This window comes from Myxine glutinosa, chromosome 1 (assembly GCF_964187855.1).
Source record: "Myxine glutinosa chromosome 1, kmMyxGlut1.1, whole genome shotgun sequence".
In the NCBI taxonomy this organism is placed as follows: Eukaryota; Metazoa; Chordata; class Myxini; order Myxiniformes; family Myxinidae; genus Myxine; species Myxine glutinosa.
The window spans coordinates 378,239,982-378,262,873 of record NC_136261.1 but is presented as its reverse complement, the minus strand read 5'-3'; the positions used below and the strand labels follow the sequence as shown (position 1 = coordinate 378,262,873).

At 41.1% G+C, this 22,892-nt stretch overlaps 2 protein-coding genes across 5 annotated transcripts in view; both read right to left on the bottom strand.

The window, feature by feature from the left end:
- LOC137415872 (E3 ubiquitin/ISG15 ligase TRIM25) overlaps positions 1–22,892 on the bottom strand; it is a 732,877-nt gene that overhangs the window by 635,130 nt on the left and 74,855 nt on the right. The gene's annotated exons all lie outside the window — the stretch shown is intronic.
- The window catches only part of LOC144889548 (uncharacterized), a 121,078-nt gene continuing 108,625 nt past the window's right edge, over positions 10,440–22,892 (bottom strand). For both annotated transcript variants that reach the window (XM_078770229.1, XM_078770230.1), the window contains exon 8: positions 10,440–13,396. In XM_078770229.1, the coding sequence (XP_078626355.1) occupies positions 13,322–13,396 (75 nt within the window). In that variant the 3' untranslated portion in view covers positions 10,440–13,321. The remainder of the gene's footprint in view (positions 13,397–22,892) is intronic.

Sequence of the window (22,892 nt, the reverse complement as noted above, 5' to 3'; positions counted from 1 at the left end):
GGTGAGGCCGCAGGTGGGCTCTGGGAGCCGGTAGTAGTAGTTGTGGATGGGGCCCGAGGATCCGGAGGACGGACCCGGGTAGCCCAGTGCCGGAGGGCACCAAGGGGTGACAGAGCCAGGAGGGGCCTTCCCCAGTTAGATAGGTTAGGGTGAGGAGCTAGGTAAGCTCGGGTGGCAACTGCAGTGGTGGAGGTGTGCAGGTGGGTAGACCTGCTGGGAGAGCTACACGTCATGGCCCAGAAATTGTGCAAGGGCACCGGGAGATGAATCGGGGGAGTGAGACCCCAAATTGAGAAGCACCAAAGTTTGGTCAATGGGAATTGGTTGTTAGAACCCATAGTGTAAGTGGCCAATGGATTGGCAGGGAAAGACCCCGGGTAGTGTAAAGAGTGTTAAGGTCATTTAGAGGATAGTTAGGTTTGGAGTCTCCTCGCACCATCTGCATCCACTCACCTGAGATGAGGTAACTCCACACCATGCCATGTTTTATTATTTTTCATTAATGCTAATGTTTTGGATTGTGAGACGCATCATGACGTGGGTGTGACATTGTGCGTAATTCCATCTCTCCCTCCTTATGAGGATTGATGACGAATTGGGTGATGGCAAATTTTGGATAGTGGGGGAGTGAAGACGAATTTGGTATTAGGGAAATAAGGGGAAGACGTGACGGTAGCGACGGATTGGTAATGTGTAGATTTTTGTACATATGGGGTAAGGGCAAGGGTAGTGTAGGTGACAGGGGGGTGACATACGGTAGGGACGAGCTTTCTCATTTCGCTCTCCGTACGCATTTCGCCTTGCATTGCCTTATTGACGTGTACCCTTGTGACCTTACCCCTCGCTCATTTCTCTTGTCCCCCTTTTGTCTCCCACATGACCTGTGCGCCATGGGGCGCCGAGGGGAGCGTGTGTGAGTCGGCCATTGTGCGCCCGGAACTCTCAGAACCAGCTGTCTGCATCGATGCACCACATTATGGACCACATGTCTGTGGCCGAGCACCACTTATGGACCCCATGGGTTGGGGCATGGCCCCTCTGCTGGAACCAGCCATGAGGGCCCGAAATCTTGCTGGCGGACCTTGGCCACAGGGCACCAATGCCCCACAGGTGAACCACACGTAGTCGGCCCTGTGGGTCATAAATAAAATAAATAAAATGGACACGTTTGGGCAAGCTTTATTGCAAATAGGCCGCCAGTAAGAAAATGAAAGAAAGACAACAACTGGAAGACAATAATAATAACCAGCAGAGGGAGCCGAAGAGCAAGAGATCACCTGCAGGGTTAGGGGTTGTTGATTTATTTTTTATTCTTGAACAGTGATGACTGCACCGATTGGTGCTAGGGTGTGTATTGGTGCGTTTTTGGGTGCTTTAATGGTGCGTCGATGCAGAGCAGACTGTCTCCCCCCCAGAAAGAACAATTACAGGTCCTGGGTTAGCCTTGTAAATAAAAATAGCGTCATTGTAAATAATGCTCCCCACCGTCAGTGTGTAGTTGAAGACCATTCCGCAATTCGGTTAACTGTGGGCGTAAGTCTGTGAGGTAGGGTGCAATGGAGCAGCGGGACACATTTATTTATGTTTTAAAACTGTCGCACTCAGGGTCAGGTTAAAAGTAGAGGGAACTACACCTACGTATCACACTAAATAAAAGTTGTAGGCCCGGGTCGTGCCTAAGAGGAGGAGGGTGCAGTGTTGCGGATATGAGGACTGTATTTTTTTTGATTGTGTGCTTTATTATTATTATTATTGTTATTCTGCGCCCCCTGCCTCCGGAGCTGTGTAAAGGTCAAAGGGCGTCCCATAATTAGTCCACAAGCATACACGTCAGCCAATAATAGAATACCCCTGTTCGATAGTTATATCTTATTCTGTGTTTTAGGGTAAGGCTGTGTCTCCCATTAATAGAAGTACTCCATTGCACCAAGTGAAAGAGATAGATTCCCTTCATTCCCATTCCCAAAACCTCCATTCCCCCTTTTCGTCGATTAGAAATTACCTCCCCTCCAATAACTGCCATTGACCACGAGGCAGGGTCGGAGAAGAAAGGCGTGTCTCCACCTCGTCATAGAGGGGAGGAGTGAGCCAGCCCCACTCGACCAACCATGAGCCAGGGGTTTGGCTAGGGAGGGCGGAGGAAGAGCTATCGGGGAGGTTCAAAAAGGTTGAGGGGCGGGGCCTATATAACCCGCAGTGCGACGCTCCCCAAGCAGTCGAGCTTTGAAGAAGAAATAGATGAGTACTGAGCATTGAGATGAGAAGAGGCTGCGCTTTTAGAGAGAGGCGCTGAGAGGAGGGAATGAGCAGGCGTGACCGCAGCTAAAATCCACAGCGCGACGCTCCCAAAAGAGAAGCTGAGACAAGCTTTGGCAGAGATGAGCTTTTACCGGCAGAGAAAAGGGAGCCCAAGCCGTTGAGGAGAGAGAGGGTCCAAGAAGCAGAGCTGAGATGTGTGGTTTTGGTCGTCAGTGGTTGCGTTGTGGTGGTCAGTGGTTGCGTTGGTTGCGTTGGGTTGAGTTGTCGGTGGTGAGGAGTGATTGGACCAAGAGAACATAGAGAACATCCAAGGAGAGGACATCCCAGAAAGCACAAAGCCTGCTGTAATCCTGGAAAAGCATGCGACGTCCACAGCAGCAGCAGCAGCGGCGGCCACAGCAGCAACCACACTCAACAGCCGCTTGGGGCCTGGACGGCGGTTTTGTTTTGAGCAGGGCCGCGAAGGAATGGCGGCTGCTAAACGCGCCGATCGTGCTGCACAATACAACTCCAAGCCATCCGCTCCTTCCAGCCAATTCCTGTCATCATTCCCCGCGTGAGTCTGTCTTTTGTTTGTTCTGTCCCTGGGTTAATTAAGACTGTAGGTAAGCTAGCGTTGCACTGTGTATCTAATCTCGTCTGTAAATAAACGTGACTGCTTTCTTTTTGCTTGTGTGTATAATAAATCCAATTACTCTTCTGTACGTCTTCTTGTCTTATTCCTTTTCCTCTTTGCATTCGGTCGTTTTAGAGTTTTCCAGATTGGGCAGCTGCGGTGCGATACGGCCAAAGTTTGGGGTGAATCGGGTGAGTTGGGGAAGAATCGGGGGAACTGTTAGGTCGCGGTAATACACCACCGCTCGGTCAAAATAACATCTTGTCCGCGACCCGTAACAATACATATATATATATATATATATATATATATATATATATATATATATATATATATATATATATATTAGGGTGGTCCTCAAATGTAAACATTAACTTTTCTAAAGTGCTTTTCCATTTTTTTATTACACCTGTAGAGAGAACAAATTGGGTAAAATTTCATTTCATTTTGAAAACTTTTACCACTGTCACATGGCCCCTGCTAATCTGCTAATCAGCACTATACAGAAATTATTTCGGTTTGTTTCAGTTATGATGGCGAGTGCAAGTACTTCAAGAAGAGCAACCAGAAAAAAGAACCATGTGTGGCTGATAGGCTGCCATATTGAAAAACTACCAGCAACTCGGCTCCCATCTTGGCAAGAGATTCTGCAGCGATACTTTAAGCTACATCATGCTGAGAAATTGGACATAAGCAGTGCCGCAACAACTGTTGTTCGTGAGACATTATGCATCTGGGAGAAAGCATGGATCCCCACTGCAGATGAGCGGAATATCATTGCAAAACTAGAGAGAAAAGTAGAACAATACAGATCCATCCTGAAAGGAAAGAGCCGGCGATCTGTGCCTCAGATAAAGAAAGAAGAGCAGTTTCAAACCGGTCTCCGTGACTTATTTGACATTGCTCATGTTGATGTCCTTGATCTGATCAAAATACCAGAGGACCGTGAATTCCTTAAGGCACAACGGGGGCCAGGTCGACGGGGCTTTATGGTTGGTGTTGACAAGGTGCTAGCAGGAAAAGAGGAGCGGACACATCAACGCGACAAGGTGTTGACTGAAAGAGAGAAGCATGAAAAAGAGAAGCAAGCAGCCCGAGAGGAGACTCTTGAGCTAGCATCATCAACAGACAGCAGTGCTGAAGCCAGTGATCATGACGACTCTGCTGTTCTATCTGCTTCAAAGAGGCAGAGCCGAAAGCGTGCAAGTAGCATTGTTACACCGGACCTAACAGCAGCTCTCGACCACACCAAGGTTAGCGATCGATCAGCTGTTCACATATTGTCAGCAGCAGCCTCTGCTCTGGGACACGACCCTTCAGAGTTGGCCATCAACCGCACATCGATCAGGAAATCCAGGCGGATCCAACGGAAGACAATTGCAGGTGACATCCAGGCATCCTATGCTCCAAACACAAGTCTGGTGGTTCATTGGGATGGCAAGCTCCTTCCAGACGATGGGACTAAAAAAGTTGATCGCCTTCCTGTCATTGTCAGTGACCCACAAGGAACTGGAAAGCTTCTGGGTGTGCCAAAGCTGCCAGCAGGAACTGGACTAGCAACAGCTGCTGCTGTTATGCAATGCCTCGAAGAATGGCATTTGCAAGACATGGTGGCAGGTATGAGCTTTGACACGACAGCCAGCAACACTGGTTCAGCACTTGGTGCATGCACTATTTTGCAGCAAAAGCGTGGACGACCACTATTACATTTTGCATGCTGGCATCACATTCTGGAACTAGTGGTAGAGGCAGCAATGGCAGCATTCAAACCATTTCTTGGTCCATCAAAAGGACCTGAGATAGCCGTCTTCAAGCGTTTCCAGTCAAACTGGAATTCCATTGACCAAAGCAAGTTTAAGCCAATGATGCCTGATGACCTGGACTCTGTAGTTTCAAGTGTATTTTTAAGTTGCAAAGAAGATGTCGTTTCATTCTGCATCCAGAAACTGGAATCGGGCCAACTACGAGATGACTGCCGTGAACTTCTTGAGTTGACTATTATTCTGTTTGGTGAGTGTCCTCCAAGAGGATTCAGGTTCATGCAGCCAGGAGCCATGCATCGGGCAAGATGGATGGCCCGTGTGATTTATGGAATCAAGATCTACTTGTTCCGGGATCAGTTTCGACTGACCCCAAAGGAACTCACTGGCATAAAGCGTTTTACAGCATTTGTTGGAGCAGTGTATACCAAAGCCTGGTTCAGCGCTTCATCTGCCATTGGTGCTCCCGCTGGAGACCTAGCTCTCTTAAAAGCACTCATTTTCTATCCTGATTCAGTGATTGCCGAAGCCACCAGCAAAAAGCTTTCCAATCACTTGTGGTACCTCAGCGAAGAACTGGCAGGACTTGCTCTGTTTGACGATAGTGTTGAGCTTGATGTCAAGCGAATGATAGTAGCTGCTCTTAAAGAAGAATGCCAAGAGAATCCTCAACCACGGGTACATGTGGATCTTACAGCAAAAGAAGCCATCGCTGCCAAGACTGTTGCAGATTTTGTTACTTCTGCCTCACTGCGAATTTTTACTGCATTCAAAGTCAATACTGACTTCCTAGAAAAGGACCCTGGTGAGTGGGCCGATGACCCATCATTTCAGTCATCACAGCAAGTCTTGCGCGGTATTGCCACTGTCAACGACTTTGCAGAACGTGGTGTAGCATTAATACAGGACTACAATCAAGTCTTGACAAAGGATGAACAGCAGCGCCAGTACCTGTTGCAAGTTGTTGAGTGGCATCGCCATCAGTTCCCCGACGCAAAGAAGATAATAAGGAAATAATTTACCACAGAACTTATTAATGAGGAATCAATGGTCTGGAGGACTCTTTCTCTGTGTGTTTATGATGATTGTCATACATTCTTACTGATTTGAGATTACATCTGAATGTTAGTTTATTAAAAACAATTTTGTGTGTCGATACTGAAACATTGTAATTTTCAACCCATGTGTGACAGTCGTAAATAAAGTCGTATAGAAACCATCTTTGGGACATTTCATTTTTTCACAAAAAGGAACAATCTTAGCAACAAGCACCTGAAAAAAGTCCAATTTTATTTTTTCGTGTACATTTGAGGACCACCCTAATATATATATATATATATATATAAGCTGTTTTCGTTATGTTTATTACACGGAAGATGAAAGAAGTCCGAATACAAAGAGGACGGGGATGGGCTTTGCATAGTCAGATGCTTTGTATTGATGTGTTTTTGTCACAAAACTTTGCAAAAGCTTTCACTAACATCAAAATGTAGTTACAGGGGAATGGAAACAAATGAAGGAATGCAAAAAAAAAGAAAAGAATGGAACTAAAGGAAGGAGTGGGAAAAAAATGCAAAGGAGGAAAGAAATAGAAACAAACTCCATATAACTTTGGCCACATCTTGATAGAAATATCAAATGTATTCTGCTTCTTCTCCCCTACCTCCCTTTTATAAGGGGTGAGGTCCGATGGTACCAAGCTCCTGCCCTGCTTTGACCACGATACTCCTCCACTCTCCTATGTCCTCGGCCAATTCTCTCCACTCTCCAACCAACATCACTTTACTGATATCCATCTTCACACAATCCTCCAATCTCAACCGCGGTCTACCTCTTTTCCTCCCTATTATTCCCTCAACCTCTCCACTCTTTTCTATTCTCTCTTCCCCCATCCACACCAAATGTCCAGCCCATCTCAGCCGGCATTTCACCAATCTCCCCGTCAAGCTCATCTGCACACCAATCTCCTCCATCGGTTCCTCCATTCTCCTTCTGTCCATCCTCCTCATTCCTGCAAACCACCTGACCATATAATGATGTAGAATAATTTGAGTATTACACCTGGATCAGAATACTGCATCATGTTCATTAATATGACCAATCAGTTCATTGAATTATTCTCCTGTATCCACTCTTGTATTAATTTATTTATATTTCGTTGGTCGTACACCACACTCCCAGGGAATCGTTGAATGGAGCAGAATATTTTCCATCACTCGGGAATGGCTAAAAAGAAATGTGGTTAGAATGATAAGTCAAACACATTAACCATGAGAGACCCAAAATAATAAAGAATTAACTTTATTCTTTATTTGTCGACAAAGACATTTCTCTGCATTTGAACAAATAATATTTTCACCAAAATGTTTTTCGTTAAACTGTTAATTTTGCTCACCTTCAGCGATCCCATAATTATAATAAAATGTTGTACTACATGAATTGTATTATGTTTTTAAAGGGAAATTAAACCACCTGGGCCGGTATTCATATAACTTCTTAATTTAAGACTACTTAACTGCTAAGTACCCCACTTTGCTGAGTGGGGTTGTTCTGAATGCCTAATGTTTAGTCATTAAGGTTGTAAGTTATTCAAAATTCTTCGGATTTTCACCAAATTTGTTGGAGTTAAGTCCCGCGACGATCAAAATGGAAAACAGAAATGAAATTGAAGTTAAAATAAACCTGTGAGGGCACATGAAGCATTCCCCTCACCCCCCACCCCCCACACTTCCTGTGGTGGCTGTCGAGGCCCCCACCTCCCCCACCCCTCCCTCATTATTAAGCCTTCTCCATCATCTATCCATCCTTTATAATTGGATCTCTCTTCTCTAGTTAACAGACAATCGGCATGGGCCATGTGTGATGACTCTGGGTTTATCAAAGTAACATGCACATATTTAGACGTCTGTGGGGCTCAAGGCCAAGGGACAGGCTGGTAAACAAGCCCATAAATCAACATTTGCCCAGTCGTATGGAATTGGCCTGACTCGCCAGCCAATGGGCATGGGCCATCAATCACAATCTTTCAGTCTGCGTTGACCAATGGGTGTGTGGTGTGCTCCATGGATGGTAAGTTTGATCCCCCACACCGTGTGCGCAGTTTTTGGTTGGTGGTTCTGTCCTGCACGTTCTTCTTCTGCCCCTGGGCCCTGTTGGTCGGTGGCTCGGTGCAGTTGGTGGAATGTATAAGGCAGCGGTACACAACATGCAGTGAGGATGAACCCCACACCAGTCCGCCTTGCACCCTAACAAAGACATACACCACGTGTCCGAGAATTGCTATGTGGAGCAGGTTTCTCTTTGTCTCGTCATAACTTTTCTCTGTCTTGTGTTGTTCTCCAAGTGGATGAATAAGACATACGTGTTTAGGCTGTCGCAGTTCCGGCGTGTGTTGGGTTAATTTAATATTTCTTTCTACCCTGTGGTTGCCTCTGATATGGCCGTGTACTTCTTCCTCCCCTTTCTCCCTGTAATAAATCCCGCTTTTGATGAGAACTTGTGTGGTGATTGGGAGTGGGCTCCATAGCGCTTAGTAAAACGGTTTATTAACCCGTTTGATGGGCAGATTGGATCCACGCTTTATCTCCTCAATGCGGAACACCGCCAAGCTTCGCTCGACTATCCTATCGGTGTCCCGCCATGGTTATTGTGTGCGGAGACGACTATTCATGCCAAACTAACCAATTTGTGATGGCGATTGTGACACGGACATCATTTCATCCCATACCCACCGAGCGGTGTCAGGGTCGTTGAAGACGCGCAACCCTAACAATCAGAGAGTACGCCAACACTCTCAATGTAGGGATGGCACGGACAAAAAAAATGTTGGTCCCATCCGCTACATCTATAATAAGAAAAGGCAGTGTGTGGGTGTGTGTGTGTGTGTGTGTGTGTGTGTGTGTGTGTGTGTGTGTGTGTGTGTGTGTGTATGTGTGTGTGTGTGTGTGTGTGTCCTCCATAACTCCAAATGTGTGTCCTCCATACCTCCAAAAGCATGAAACTAAGAGGCTCCAAACTGCATACTTATCAAACTCCAAGAGAGTGCATGAATGAAAAGTGGGTGATTGGGTGTGATAAAACACACTTTTTGAAGATGATTAACGAGGTAGTCATAACAAAAAGACATAAAAACCCTGACTAAAATGGCGGCCCGCCATCTTGTCGAGCCCACCGTCACATCACTGGGTTCTTAAGCCGCCATTTTTTTTTCGGCCCATTGAGATTGTTCACTAACAAACATGGAATGTGAGCTGGATTTCGACCGTCATGAGAAAGGTTTACTGCGTCGGTCCTGCAGATTTGTGTGGATATTTGGAAAGCCAAGGGTGTCCGGAGAAGATTAAGGTAAGTCTTGTGTTTGTGAGGTTTGTTGGTTTTGATTAATGAATGTTTAAAAATATTGCCTGTAGGCCGATGGTCTGGAATGGTCATGAATAGTTGCGAGGTTGTGGCGTTTTCGAAGCATAAAGTTGTCTAAATGAAGGTTTTGGTGAAAGTTATTGATATGCCTGAGGTTATAAGCTTTTGGATTATGTTAGGATTGTGCACAGATTGCTTATTAATCAGGTATTATGACTTTGTAAAGAAATTCCTTTGGAGAAAAAAAAATGCACACATTGCATCAAGCGGCCTCACGGGTTTATTTTAACTTCAATTTAATTTCTATTTTGGTTTTGGTTTTGGTCGCTGGAGTGGATGAACACTCAACGACAACAGATTTGGTGGAAATCCCATAAATGGTGAGTAACTTGCAACTTTTAAGAGGGTCATATAAGCTCCGGTCATTTACCTGCAATTTATGTGAATTTCTCGAGAGTCATAGTTACTACCGTCGTTTACCCGCACTTCTGAAAATTTCTTCACTGGAAGGTCACAGGATGCATAGTTACTCCCACCGTTTACCCGCACATTGTTAATTGCTTCGCTAACCCAAAGCCTAATACCTTAAGGATTTAACATGGAAAATGATGACTATGGTTGTCATTTTTCCTTCGAGGCTCATCTCCAATCTTGCATACTTCAAATGAAGCCTCTGAAATAGTGGCGAGAACAGAGGGTGGAGTGCCATCTTTCTGCAGCTTTGTCCCAATTATTATCGCTTGAACAGCATCCAAGGAACATTCTTAGGTACAGGCAGGTACCACGTTTTCTATTTCAAGAGACAGCCTTGATAGAGTGCCTGCTACAGAATTACTCCTGCCAGGCGGATACATAATTGTGAATCGGTAGTCGTCCAACTCCTCTACCCATCTGTGTCCCATTGCGTTTAGCCTGGCACTGGTTGTCACATATGTGATTGGCTTATTTTCTGTGTAAACAGTATGGGGGGCATAGTAAAGGTAGTTTGCTTGAGTGTGAAGGTGGTAATTCCTCTCAGCAGGAGACAAAGTTCTAGAGCCAAACCCAATCTCACGCAGCTTCCCATGTTGCTCTTGATACAGCACACCGATAGACCAGGGATTTTCTTAACCTTTCTTCCGCCATTTACCCCCTAGGCTCGACATGACCAGCCAATTACCCCCACCCCATAAGCTATTTAAATTAATCGACTGGCCGATGCAATTTTGGTGCAAAAAATAAAGAGAGAGAAAAGCAAAGCATTTATTATCCAAGTTTTGTCCAATTTCGGTAGTGGGTGTCAACCGCCCAGGGTAGTACTACTGTGCTGACTTAGTAGCGTTAAAGTGGTGCCCGGAACCATCGTACACTCTCCGTGGCAGGATTTCTGGTCTTACTTCCGGTCTCACTCAAACTATAACGACCGGGCTTGCTTTAATCTCTCTTTCTCACAATGAAACATCATACACTTTTCTTCTCTTTTATTTAAGGCCTGGCATTGAACAGGGCTATACAGTCTATGCCTGGAGCCTCCAACATAAAAAAAAAAAATAATAATAATAATAATAATAAACTGTAAACAAAGAGAGAAGAAAATAATATATTGCACTCATATCAATCACCACCACCATATCAAAAACACAAAAAACAGGAGTATCAAGGGGAACAATCACAATCACCACCGTATTAAAAAAACAACACCAGGAGTATCAATGGGAACCTTGTTGCTGCCTCGGCTCAATCAGTTTATCTCTTCCAGGCGTTGTTGATGACAACGCTACTCACAAGTCATCAGCTTTCAGGTGGTTCCTGGTTCCTTCATCGCTACCAGTGTTGAGAACCCAGTTACACTGAGATACATGGTGATGAAAGGAACGACCACTTGGAACTCACACTGATTGAGAAGTTGGAATGAATCTGTCAGTTCCGTCCAATATTCCACTCCCACTCTTTCAAATTCGTCTTTCAGACCAGTAGAGTTAAGATCAATCGGCTCTTCTTTTGCTGGGTCGACATCGTTCATGTAAGTCAGATCAGTGGTGAACGGTCTCAACACCCAGCTTTCTGGAGAAATCACATCTGTTGCATAGTAGCCTGTGAAGTGATCTTTCAAGGTTTTCAAATATGCAGCTGTCAAATGTGCAGCGATGAATTGAGTTGAAAGTTTAACAGCAATTGCATAGTGCATCACTGATTTAGGAAACCAACTATTTTTGAGGTCAAAAGGTCAACTCAAGGTCAAACTTCTAAAATCATTAATTTTCATCTGAAGAATAATTAATTACTATCTGATTTAACGGAGCTTTGAGTACGATCGTCAATTTAAATCTTAATGAAATGGACAGCTTGATGTATCTATGGCAACTATTTATTTGGGGTTGGGGTGGGGGGGATTTGCAAGTATCGTGCTTTGCACAACATCTTTCTTGTTTTATCCATTTATTTCCTTGTTTTTTTTTCTATTTAAGACATTAACCATAGGGTATAAAGTTGGGAGGAAGTAAGGGGTCAAAATAAAATGACTGAAGGTAGTATAGAGAAAGGACGATCGTGGGCACACAACTACGAACAAAGGAACTGAGTAGGCCTAAAAAAAAAACATCTATGAAAAATCAGACTAATAATCTCAAATTTGCATTAATTTTAAAACAAAACCCAACTATAAGCACACAGTACACACATACACAACAAAATAAACAGTAGAAAACTGACTAAACGACCGGGAGAACTTATCTTTGAAGATACCTGAGTCAAAAAATCGGCGCAGATCTAACTCAAGACAAGTCAGGAAACGACGATGGTTCACGAGTGAGGGGTATTCAACGACAAAGGTCAAAACCGGCATTGAAAATATATAAATAGGAATGTATTATCTGTTATGAGACTAGTTAGCTACACAATACCGAAAATTTGGTTCGATTCTGAAACTTTGAAAATTTGACCTTTGTGACCTTCAAAGGTCAAAGATTCTGAAATTTGTTGGAAAACTTGTATTTCATGATGTATGTGATAATATAAGATCATGTACGACATTTCACCCTATCAGGAAGCGAACAATGTAATAAAACAATCAAAAATCGACTTTTCTAAATTTCGTGACCTTGTGACCTTGACCTTGCGGTGAAAATGAAAAATCGAGCTCCGTGGGGCTAGACACATGACATCGGCCTAACCAAATACCGAAACCCCTGTCAGATTCCACCAAACCCCTCGGAGAAGATGTAGCTTGAACTCGATTACCCCCTAAAAAGACATCTTTTACGCCCACTCTAGGCAGGACACAACTAGATCATGATATCAATCTCCCACCCAAGTTTCATCAAGATCGGATGATATCATCGGCTGCGGACAGACAGACACACACACACACACACAGACAGACGCACACACATGACGAATATAGTGGTCACTTGATAACTCGTGAACCAATACAAGAAGCCTATGGCTTATGGTTTTATCATTGGAGCTTGGCTCTGCCACTGACGCAGTGCCCTCTGCAAGTTAGGACAGCAATTTGCAATTTGTTGAGAGTGCTGGGAATAGCTTGCCTATTCTTTGCATAGGACATCATGGAATGCTTGACGTGCACCAAGTAATTTGAGCAAAAAAGACACCCAGATTCACGTCCATCCGAAGGATGACACACTGATGAATCCCCATAACTGTGAAACACCAATATAACAGATTATATCAGGGCCAGGATTCAAACTCAGGCTAAACAGCTTCGAGGTGAATGCGCATCATCATCATGTCGCCCCGCCGTTACGGCGTTGGTGTTAGGTAACAGACTGCGCGAACGTTTTAGGAGCAACAGGCCTTGCGGAGAAGTCAGTCGCTCCCTCTCGCCAAACAACCCAAAGTCCAATGGCAGGCCGAAGCCCGACAAACCGGAAGGGAAGTGTGGTGCAGCGGCTGGCCGGATGCACAGGGAATATCCATAGTGCACCGCCCTTATTTTACAGCATACCACAGGTGCTGCTGGTTCATGCAGTAACTCGCTGCCGTTGTTCCAGTAAGACCGGACATCCGCCAAACGAGCTCATCATTCAACCCAGCAAGCTGGTACTCAATTTGCCGACCTCAGAAGGATGACAGGCTGAGTCAACCCCCCTGGCGTTAATTCAGCGATCGACCGGGATTACGAACTCAGGATCCTAAGATCCCAATCCGGCACCCTAACCGCTAAGCCAACACCAGAGATATATGTGAGTGCACATAACTCTCGGAAAAACCCAATTCATTTCTGATTTCCTCCAGCTACTCTTTTGTTATCTCTTTGCTGTCATTTTGGCCAGTGTTCTTTTTGGCCAAATCCCAGCTCCTCTTTAATTTCCCTCACTTGTCCAATTTACGGCAGTGTCATGTTTTCAAGTTCATGATTCTCGGTCTCTTCCTCCGCATTCTTTCCAGAAACAGGTGTGTGCTGCAAAAACATCCAGAGAGCATGTGTTAATATGTGTTATATGAAATCCTGTATAAACAACTTTGTGTTGCACTTTTAAAGCAAATGTAGATGTTTTATTGAGGCATGTTGCTTTCATGTTTTTGTGCACTGCACCTTTCCTATGCCACCTCCAGGCGCTGCAAATCGTCATTGCCGGGCACCGAAGGGGGCTCGGCAATGACGCACGCTGAAAGGGAGTACTCAGTTTTCATTCTGGTTGTTGCTTGCAAAATCAAAGATTTTTCAAGTATATTGGTCGGTTGCGTTTGTGGTTCTGTCTGTCTGTCTGTTTGTCTGTCTGTCTGTTTGTTACTTGGCAAAAAATTTATTTTATTTTTCCAAGTATATTGCTCACTCCGGTTTGTGGGTTTGTTTGTCTGTCCGCTCACTTATACTTGCCTACAGGACACAATTTTAAAACGATCTTCACGAAACTTTACCAAATGGCAGAGTCCGTGGTCCGACAAAATCCTATATATTTTTGGGGTTAAAGGTCAAAAGGTCAACGTAGGCCAAAGGTCAACCACTTTTTTTAAATTTCTAAAATCCTCAATTTTCATCCGATTGACTTGAAATTTGAATAGGATTTACATATCGGCTTACTGAATTCAACCACCCACTATTTTTGAGATCAGCATAGGCAAAAAGGTCAACATAGGCCAAAGGTCAATCACATTTTTTAAATTTCTAAAATCCTCAATTTTTATCCGCTTCACTTGAAATTTGAATGGGATTTACATATCAGCAAACTGAATTCAACCACCAACTATTTTTGAGATCACCATCGGCCAAAAGAGCAACATAGGACAAAAGTCAACAACAATTTCAAATTTCTAAAATCCTCAATTTTCATACGATTCACTTGAAATTTGTATGGGGAATACACATCGGTTAACTGAATTCAAGGAACAACTATTTTTGAGATCAGCATAGGCCAAAAGGTCAACATAGGCCCAAGGTCAACCGCTTTATTCAAATTTCTAAAAGCCTCAATTTTCATCCGATTGACTTGAAATTTGAATAGGATTTTCATATCAGCCAACTGAATTCAACCACCAACTATTTTTGAGGTTAAAAGGATGCTCCACTGAGTGCCAATCCACTTTGTTCTGTTTTGACAAGTGTCGCCTTGCGAGTGATTTTTCATTTGTTTGTTTGTCACCGGCCGACAGGTCACAATTTTCAACCAAACTTCACGAAACTTTACCAAATGGTAGGTTTCGTCAAAATCAAGAAGCCTATTGCTTTTGGGGTCAAAAGGTCAACATAGGCCAAAGGTCACCAACATTGCTGAATTTCTAAAATCCTCAATTTTCATCCGATTGACCTGAAATTTGAGGTGGACTTGCATATCTGGTCACTGAATTCAACCACCAAGTATTTGCAGTCAACATAGGCCAAAAGGTCAACATAGGCCAAATTTCTAAAATCCTTAATTTTCATCCAATTGACTTGAAATTTGAAGAGGACTTGCATATCTGGTCATTGAATTCAACCACCGAGTATTTTTAAGGTCAACATCGGCAAAAAGGTCAACATAGGCCAGATTTTTAGAATCCTTAATTTTCATCCAATTGACTTGAAATTTGAAGAGGACTTGCATATCTGGTCCATGAATTCAACCACCAAGAATTTTTGAGGTCAACATAGGCCAAAATTCCAAAATCCTCAATTTTCATCGAATTGACTTCAAATTTGAAGAGGACTTGCATATCTGGTCAATGAATTCAACCACCAAGTACTTGTGAGGTCAACATCGGCCAAAAATTCAACTTAGGCCAAAATTCTAAAATTCTCAATTTTCATCCAATTGACTTGAAATTTGAAGACGACTTGCAAATCTGGTCACTGAATTCAACCACCGAGTATTTTTGAGGTCAACATAGGCCAAAAGGTCAACATAGGCCACATTTCTAAAATCCCCAATTTTCATCCAATTGACTTGAAATTTGAATTGGACTTGCATATCTGGTCACTGAATTCAACCACCAAGTATTTTTGAGGTCAACATAGGCCAAAAGGTCAACATAGGCCAATTTTCAAAATTCTTCAATTTTCATCCGATTGAATTGAAAATTGAACAGCATTTGCTAATTGAGACACTAAATAGGGAAACTAACTATTTTTGAGGTCCAAAGGTCAAAGGTCAATTCAAGGACCACCTTCCAAAATCATCATTTTTCATCTGAAAAATCGTCACTTTTCTTCCTATTAACCTGAGCTTTGACCAAGATTGTCAATTTTAATCTTGATGAAATGGACAATTTGCTGTATCAATGGAATTTTTTTTCTTGGGGGAGGTGGGAGGTAGATTTTGCAAGTATTGTGCTCCGCACGACATCTTCTTGTTTGTTTGTTGTACACCGCACCTTTCCTATGCCATCTCCAGGCATTGCAAAACGCCATTGCCGGGCACCAAAGGGGGCTCGGCAGTGACGCACGCTGAAAGGGAGTACTCAGTTTTCACTCTGGTTTGTTTTCTTGTTTTACACCGCACCTTTCCTATGCCATCTCCAGGCATTGCAAATTGTCATTGCTGGGCACCGAAGGGGGCTCGGCAGTGACGCACGCTGAAAGGGAGTACTCATTTTTCACTCTGGTTGTTTGTTTTTGTACACCGCACCTTTCCTATGCCATCTCCAGGCATTGCAAATCGTCATTGCTGGGCACCGAAGGGGGCTCGGCAGTGACGCATGCTGAAAGGGAGCACTCAGTTTTCACTCTGGTTGTTGTGCACCGCACCTTTCCTATGCCATCTCCAGGCATTGCAAATCGTCATTGCTGGACACCGAAGGGGGCTCGGCAGTGACGCACGCTGAAATGGAGTACTCAGTTTTCACTCTTTGTTTGTTTGTTTGTTTTCTTTCTTTCTTTCTTGTTTGTTTGTCTGGGCGATATCTCAGCCATCCTTTGACCTAGGAAGCTGAAATTTCGGCACAGTAGTGAGCAAGTCCTTTGTCAAAAACTTTATTTTTTGTTTTTTGATTAATCAATTAATTAAGGAGTTATTTAATTATCAGCGATTAATTAAGTACTTATTTAATTAATCAAATTTCCTTTTTTTTTTTTTTTTTTTTTTTTTTGTATACAAGATCGAGGCTCGTGAAAGAGCGAAAATTAATCACACAGAAAGACAAACAGACACATAAAACAAATAACATCGGGAGCGGTAGACAAGATGGGGAGAGAGGGGGAAGGACACAAACACAACATTTGAGAGCAGGGACCGAGAGACATGGAGACATCGAGAGATCTGTGGGAGGGAGAGGGCTTTGGGGGGGAGGCATGTGAAGGGGGGAGGCATGTGAAGGGGGGGAGGCATGTGAAGGGGGGGGGGGTGGGAGAGGTATAAACATATGGACACTGCCAGGATTTCCAGGAAATAAGTTGGAATTTCAAACAAGGTGGATCTGGGGTGAATTAGTGGGGGTAGAAAAGATCAAGGTTATGGATGGGGGAAGATAAGAGATGGTGGTGAACAGCTGTTTTAAAGACCTGGAGGGAGGAGAGGGATTGAAGGGAGTGTGGGAGTTTGTTCCACAGGCGGGAGAAAAGAGGAATGAAAGAGTGAAGGTGAGCAGAGAGCCGAGATTTCGGCAGTTTAACCATCAGAGGGTTGCTGGCAGATCTTGTGCGACCTGTAGGAATATTTGGGGGACAGAGCACGGAGAGAGCTGGGGGAGCAAGGCCGGAGAGGAGTCGGTAGAAGACAGAAAGACCACCTACCTGCCTGCGGTGAGTGAGTGAAAGGCCCTCAGAGATAGCTTCATCGCGGGAGATTCCAATGATTTTGAAAGCTTTGGATTCAACAGCGTGAAGCCGAGCCAGGTGTGAGGCAGGAGCACCAGCCCATAGGGGAGAACAGTCACAGTCACAGCTTCCTAGGTCAAAGGATGGCTGAGATATCGCCCAGACAAACAAACAAGAAAGAAAGAAAGAAAACAAACAAACAAACAAAGAGTGAAAACTGAGTACTCCATTTCAGCGTGCGTCACTGCCGAGCCCCCTTCGGTGTCCAGCAATGACGATTTTATTTTTTTATGGTTATTATTTATTTATTTTCATTATTAATCATTTATTTATCTTCTTTCTCTTCTGACCATTAACTCAGGCACCTTTTGAGTTAGGAAGCTGATATTTGGACATGCCAATGACCAGGTGATTTGGCTGCAAAGGCTATTTTTGATTTATTAATTAATCAATCAATCAATTAATTGAATAATTATTTAATTATTTGATTAATGACCAAAAAATTTTTTTTTTAAAGTTACAGATTCTGATGAAATGGTGGTGTTTTGTGTTCTCTGACCGAATTGATTAATAATTTTATTTTTTTATGGTTATTATTTATTTATTTTCATTATTAATCATTTATTTATCTGCTTTCTCATTTGGCCAATATCTCAGGCACCTTTTGAGCTCAGAAGCTAATATTTGGACATGAGTGACCAAGTGATGTGGCTATCAAGGAGATTTTAGATTTATTGATTAATCAATTAATCAATGAATTGATTAATTATTTAATTATTCGATTAATTACTAATTTTTTATTTTTTTTCCCAGTTACAGATTCTGATGAAATGGTGGTGGTTTATGTGTTCTGTGACCGAATTGATTGATAATTTAATTTTTAATGATTATTTATTTATTTTCATTGTTACTCATTTATTTATTTTCTTTCTCATATTGCCAATATCTCAGGCACCTTTTGAGCTGGGAAGCTAATATTTGGACATGACAGTGACCAAGTGATGTGGCTATCAAGGATATTTTTGATTTGTTGATTAATCATTTAATCGATTAATTATATTTATTGATTAATCGATTAATTATTTATTGATTAATCAATTAATTATTTGATTTTTTATTAATGACTTATTTAATTAAATTTCTTAAAGACACATCTTCGGATGAAGCACTAGTGGTTTAGTTATGCTATTAGCCAATTGATTATGAAAATATTTTGTGATAATCTTTTATTGATTTTAATTATACAATTAATCAATCAATTAGTGTACACCTCTCCCTCCCAATGCAGCCTCAATGAGCTGCACTGCGGTATTGCCGGGCGCCTAAGGCGCCCCAGCAATGCCGCGCTGTAGGATATTTAATTATTTGGCATGGGGGCGGTGTACTTTGAATGTATGTGTACTTGTTGTACACCACACCTTTCCTATGCCATCCTCAGGCATTGCAAATCGTCATTGCTGGGCACCGAAGGGGGCTCGAAGGGGGATGAAATAGTCGGCAGTGACGCACGCTGAAAGAGAGTACTCAGTTTTCACTCTGGTTGTTTGTTTTCTTGCTTTCTTGTTTGTTTGTTTGTTTGTTTCCTTGGTTGTCCGGACGATATCTCAGCCATCCTTTGAGCTAGGAAGCTGAAATTTCGGCACAATAGTGAGCAAGTCCTTTGTCAAAAACAGTATTTTTTGTTTTTTGATTAATCAATAAATTGAGGAGTTATTTAATTATTAGCGATTAATTAAGTACTTATTTAATTAATCAAATTTCCTTTCTCTTCTGACCATTAACTCAGGCATCTTTTGAGTTAGGAAGCTGATATTTGGACATGCCAATGACCAGGTGATTTGCCTGCAAAGGCTATTTTTGATTTATTAATTAATCAATTAATCGATTAATTATTTAATTATTCGATTAATGACAAAAAAAATTTTTTTTTTAAAGTTACAGATTCTGATGAAATAGTGGTAGTTTATGTGTTCTCTGACCAAATTGATTAATAATTTAATTTTTTTATGATTATTATTTATTTATTTTCATTATTAATCATTTATTTATTTTCTTTCTCATTTGGCCAATATCTCAGGCACCTTTTGAGCTGGGAAGCTAATATTTGGACATGAGTGACCAAGTGATGTGGCTATCAAGGATATTTTTGATTTATTGATTAATCATTTCATCTATTAATTATTTATTGATTAATCGATTAATTATTTATTGAGTAGCAATTAATTATTTATAAATGACTTATTTAATTAAATTTCTAAAAGATACATCTTCGGATGAAGCACTAGTGGTTTAGTTATGCGATTAGCTAATTGATTATGAAAATATTTTGTGATAATCTTTTATTGATTTTAATTATACAATTAATCAATCAATTAGTGTACACCTCTCCCTCCCAATGCAGCCTCAATGAGCTGCACTGCGGTATTGCCGGGCGCCGGGGGCGACCCGTCAATGCCGCGCTGCAGCATATTTAATTATTTGGCATGGGGCGGTGTACTTTGAATGTATGTGTACTTGTTGTACACCGCTCCTTTCCTATGCCATCTCCAGGCATTGCAAATCGTCATTGCCGGGCACCAAAGGGGGCTCGGCAGTGACGCACGCTGAAAGAGAGAACTCAGTTTTCACTCTGGTTTCTTGGTTTCTTGTTTTCTTTCTTTCTTTCTTGCTTTCTTGCTTTCTTGTTTGTTTGTCCGGACGATATCTCAGCCATCCTTTGAGCTAGGAAGCTGAAATTTCGGCACAGTAGTGAGCAAGTCCTTTGTCAAATACGGTATTTTTTGTTTTTTGAATAATCAATTAATTGAGGAGTTATTTAATTATTAGCGTTTAATTAAGTACTTATTTAATTAATTAAATTTCATTTATCTTCTGACCATTATTAACTCAGGCACCTTTTGAGTTAGGAAGCTGATATTTGGACATGCCAATGACCAGGTGATTTGGCTGCAAAGGATATTTTTGATTTATTAATTAATCAATTAATCGATTAATTATTTAATTATTCGATTAATGACCCAAAAAAAATTTTTTTTTAAGTTACAGATTCTGATGAAATAGTGGTAGTTTATGTGTTCTCTGACCAAATTGATTACCAATTTAATTTTTTTATGATTATTATTTATTTATTTTCATTATTAATCATTTATTTATTTTCTTTCTCATTTGGCCAATATCTCAGGCACCTTTTGAGCTGGGAAGCTAATATTTGGACATAAGTGACCAAGTGATGTGGCTATCAAGGATATTTTTGATTTATTGATTAATCATTTCATCTATTAATTATTTATTGATTAATCGATTAATTATTTATTGAGTAATCAATTAATTATTTAATTTTTTATAAATGACTTATTTAATTAAATTTCTAAAAGATACATCTTCGGATGAAGCACTAGTGGTTTAGTTATGCGATTAGCCAATTGATTATGAAAATATTTTGTGATAATCTTTTATTGATTTTAATTATACAATTAATCAATCAATTAGTGTACACCTCTCCCTCCCAATGCAGCCTCAATGAGCTGCACTGCGGTATTGCCGGGCGCCGGAGGCGCCCCGGCAATGCCGCGCTGCAGCATATTTAATTATTTGGCATGGGGCGGTGTACTTTGAATGTATGTGTACTTGTTTGTTTTCTTTCTTGTTTTCTTGTTTGTTGGTTTGTCCGGGCGATATCTCAGCCATCCTTTGAGCTGGGAAGCTGAAATTTCGGCACAATAGTGTGCAAGTCCTTTTTCAAAAACGGTATTTTTTGTTTTTTGATTAATCAAATAATTGAGGAGTTATTTAATTATTAGCGATTAATTAAGTACTTATTTAATTAATCAAATTTCCTTTCTCTTCTGACCATTAACTCAGGCACCTTTTGTAAGGAAGCTGATATTTGGACATGCCAATCACCAGGTGATTTGGCTGCAAAGGATATTTTTGATTTATTAATTAATCAATTAATCAATTAATCGATTAATTATTTAATTATTCGATTAATGACTGAATTTTTTTTTTTTTAAGTTACAGATTCTGATGAAATGGTGGTGGTTTATGTGTTCTCTGACCGAATTGATTAATAATTTAATTTTTTTATGATTATTATTTATTTATTTTCATTCTTAATCATTTATTTATTTTCCTTCTCATTTGGCCAATATCTCAGGCACTTTTTGAGCTCGGAAGCTAATATTTGGACATGAGTGACCAAGTGATGTGGCTATCAAGGATATTTTTGATTTATTGATTTATCAATGAATCAATTCATAGATTAATTATTTAATTATTCAATTAAGTACTAAAAAAATTAATTTTTTTCAGTTACAGATTCTGATGAAATGGTGGTGGTTTATGTGTTCTCTGCCCGAATTGATTAATAATTTCATTTTTTAATTATTATTGTACACCACACCTTTCCTATGCCATCTCCAGGCATTGCAAATCGTCATTGCTGGGCACCGAAGGGGGCTCGGCAGTGACGCACGCTGAAAGGGAGGACTCAGTTTTCACTCTGTTTGTTTGTTTGTTGTACACCGCTCCTTTCCTATGCCATCTCCAGGCATTGCAAATCGTCATTGCCGGGCACCAAAGGGGGCTCGGCAGTGACGCACGCTGAAAGAGAGTACTCAGTTTTCACTCTGGTTTCTTGTTTGTTTGTTTTCTTTCTTGTTTGTTTTCTTTCTTGGTTGTCCGGACGATATCTCAGCCATCCTTTGAGCTAGGAAGCTGAAATTTCGGCACAGTCGTGAGCAAGTCCTTTGTCAAATACGGTATTTTTTGTTTTTTGAATAATCAATTAATTGAGGAGTTATTTAATTATTAGCGTTTAATTAAGTACTTATTTAATTAATTAAATTTCATTTCTCTTCTGACCATTATTAACTCAGGCACCTTTTGAGTTAGGAAGCTGATATTTGGACATGCCAATGACCAGGTGATTTGGCTGCAAAGGATATTTTTGATTTATTAATTAATCAATTAATCGATTAATTATTTAATTATTCGATTAATGACCCAAAAAAAATTTTTTTTTAAGTTACAGATTCTGATGAAATAGTGGTAGTTTATGTGTTCTCTGACCAAATTGATTAATAATTTAATTTTTTTATGATTATTATTTATTTATTTTCATTATTAATCATTTATTTATTTTCTTTCTCATTTGGCCAATATCTCAGGCACCTTTTGAGCTGGGAAGCTAATATTTGGACATAAGTGACCAAGTGATGTGGCTATCAAGGATATTTTTGATTTATTGATTAATCATTTCATCTATTAATTATTTATTGATTAATCGATTAATTATTTATTGAGTAATCAATTAATTATTTAATTTTTTATAAATGACTTATTTAATTAAATTTCTAAAAGATACATCTTCGGATGAAGCACTAGTGGTTTAGTTATGCGATTAGCCAATTGATTATGAAAATATTTTGTGATAATCTTTTATTGATTTTAATTATACAATTAATCAATCAATTAGTGTACACCTCTCCCTCCCAATGCAGCCTTAATGAGCTGCACTGCGGTATTGCCGGGCGCCGGAGGCGCCCCGGCAATGCCGCGCTGCAGCATATTTAATTATTTGGCATGGGGCGGTGTACTTTGAATGTATGTGTACTTGTTTTCTTGTTTGTTTGTCCGGACGATATCTCAGCCATTCTTTGAGCTAGGAAGCTGAAATTTCGGCACAGTAGTGAGCAAGTCCTTTCTCAAAAATATTATTTTTTGT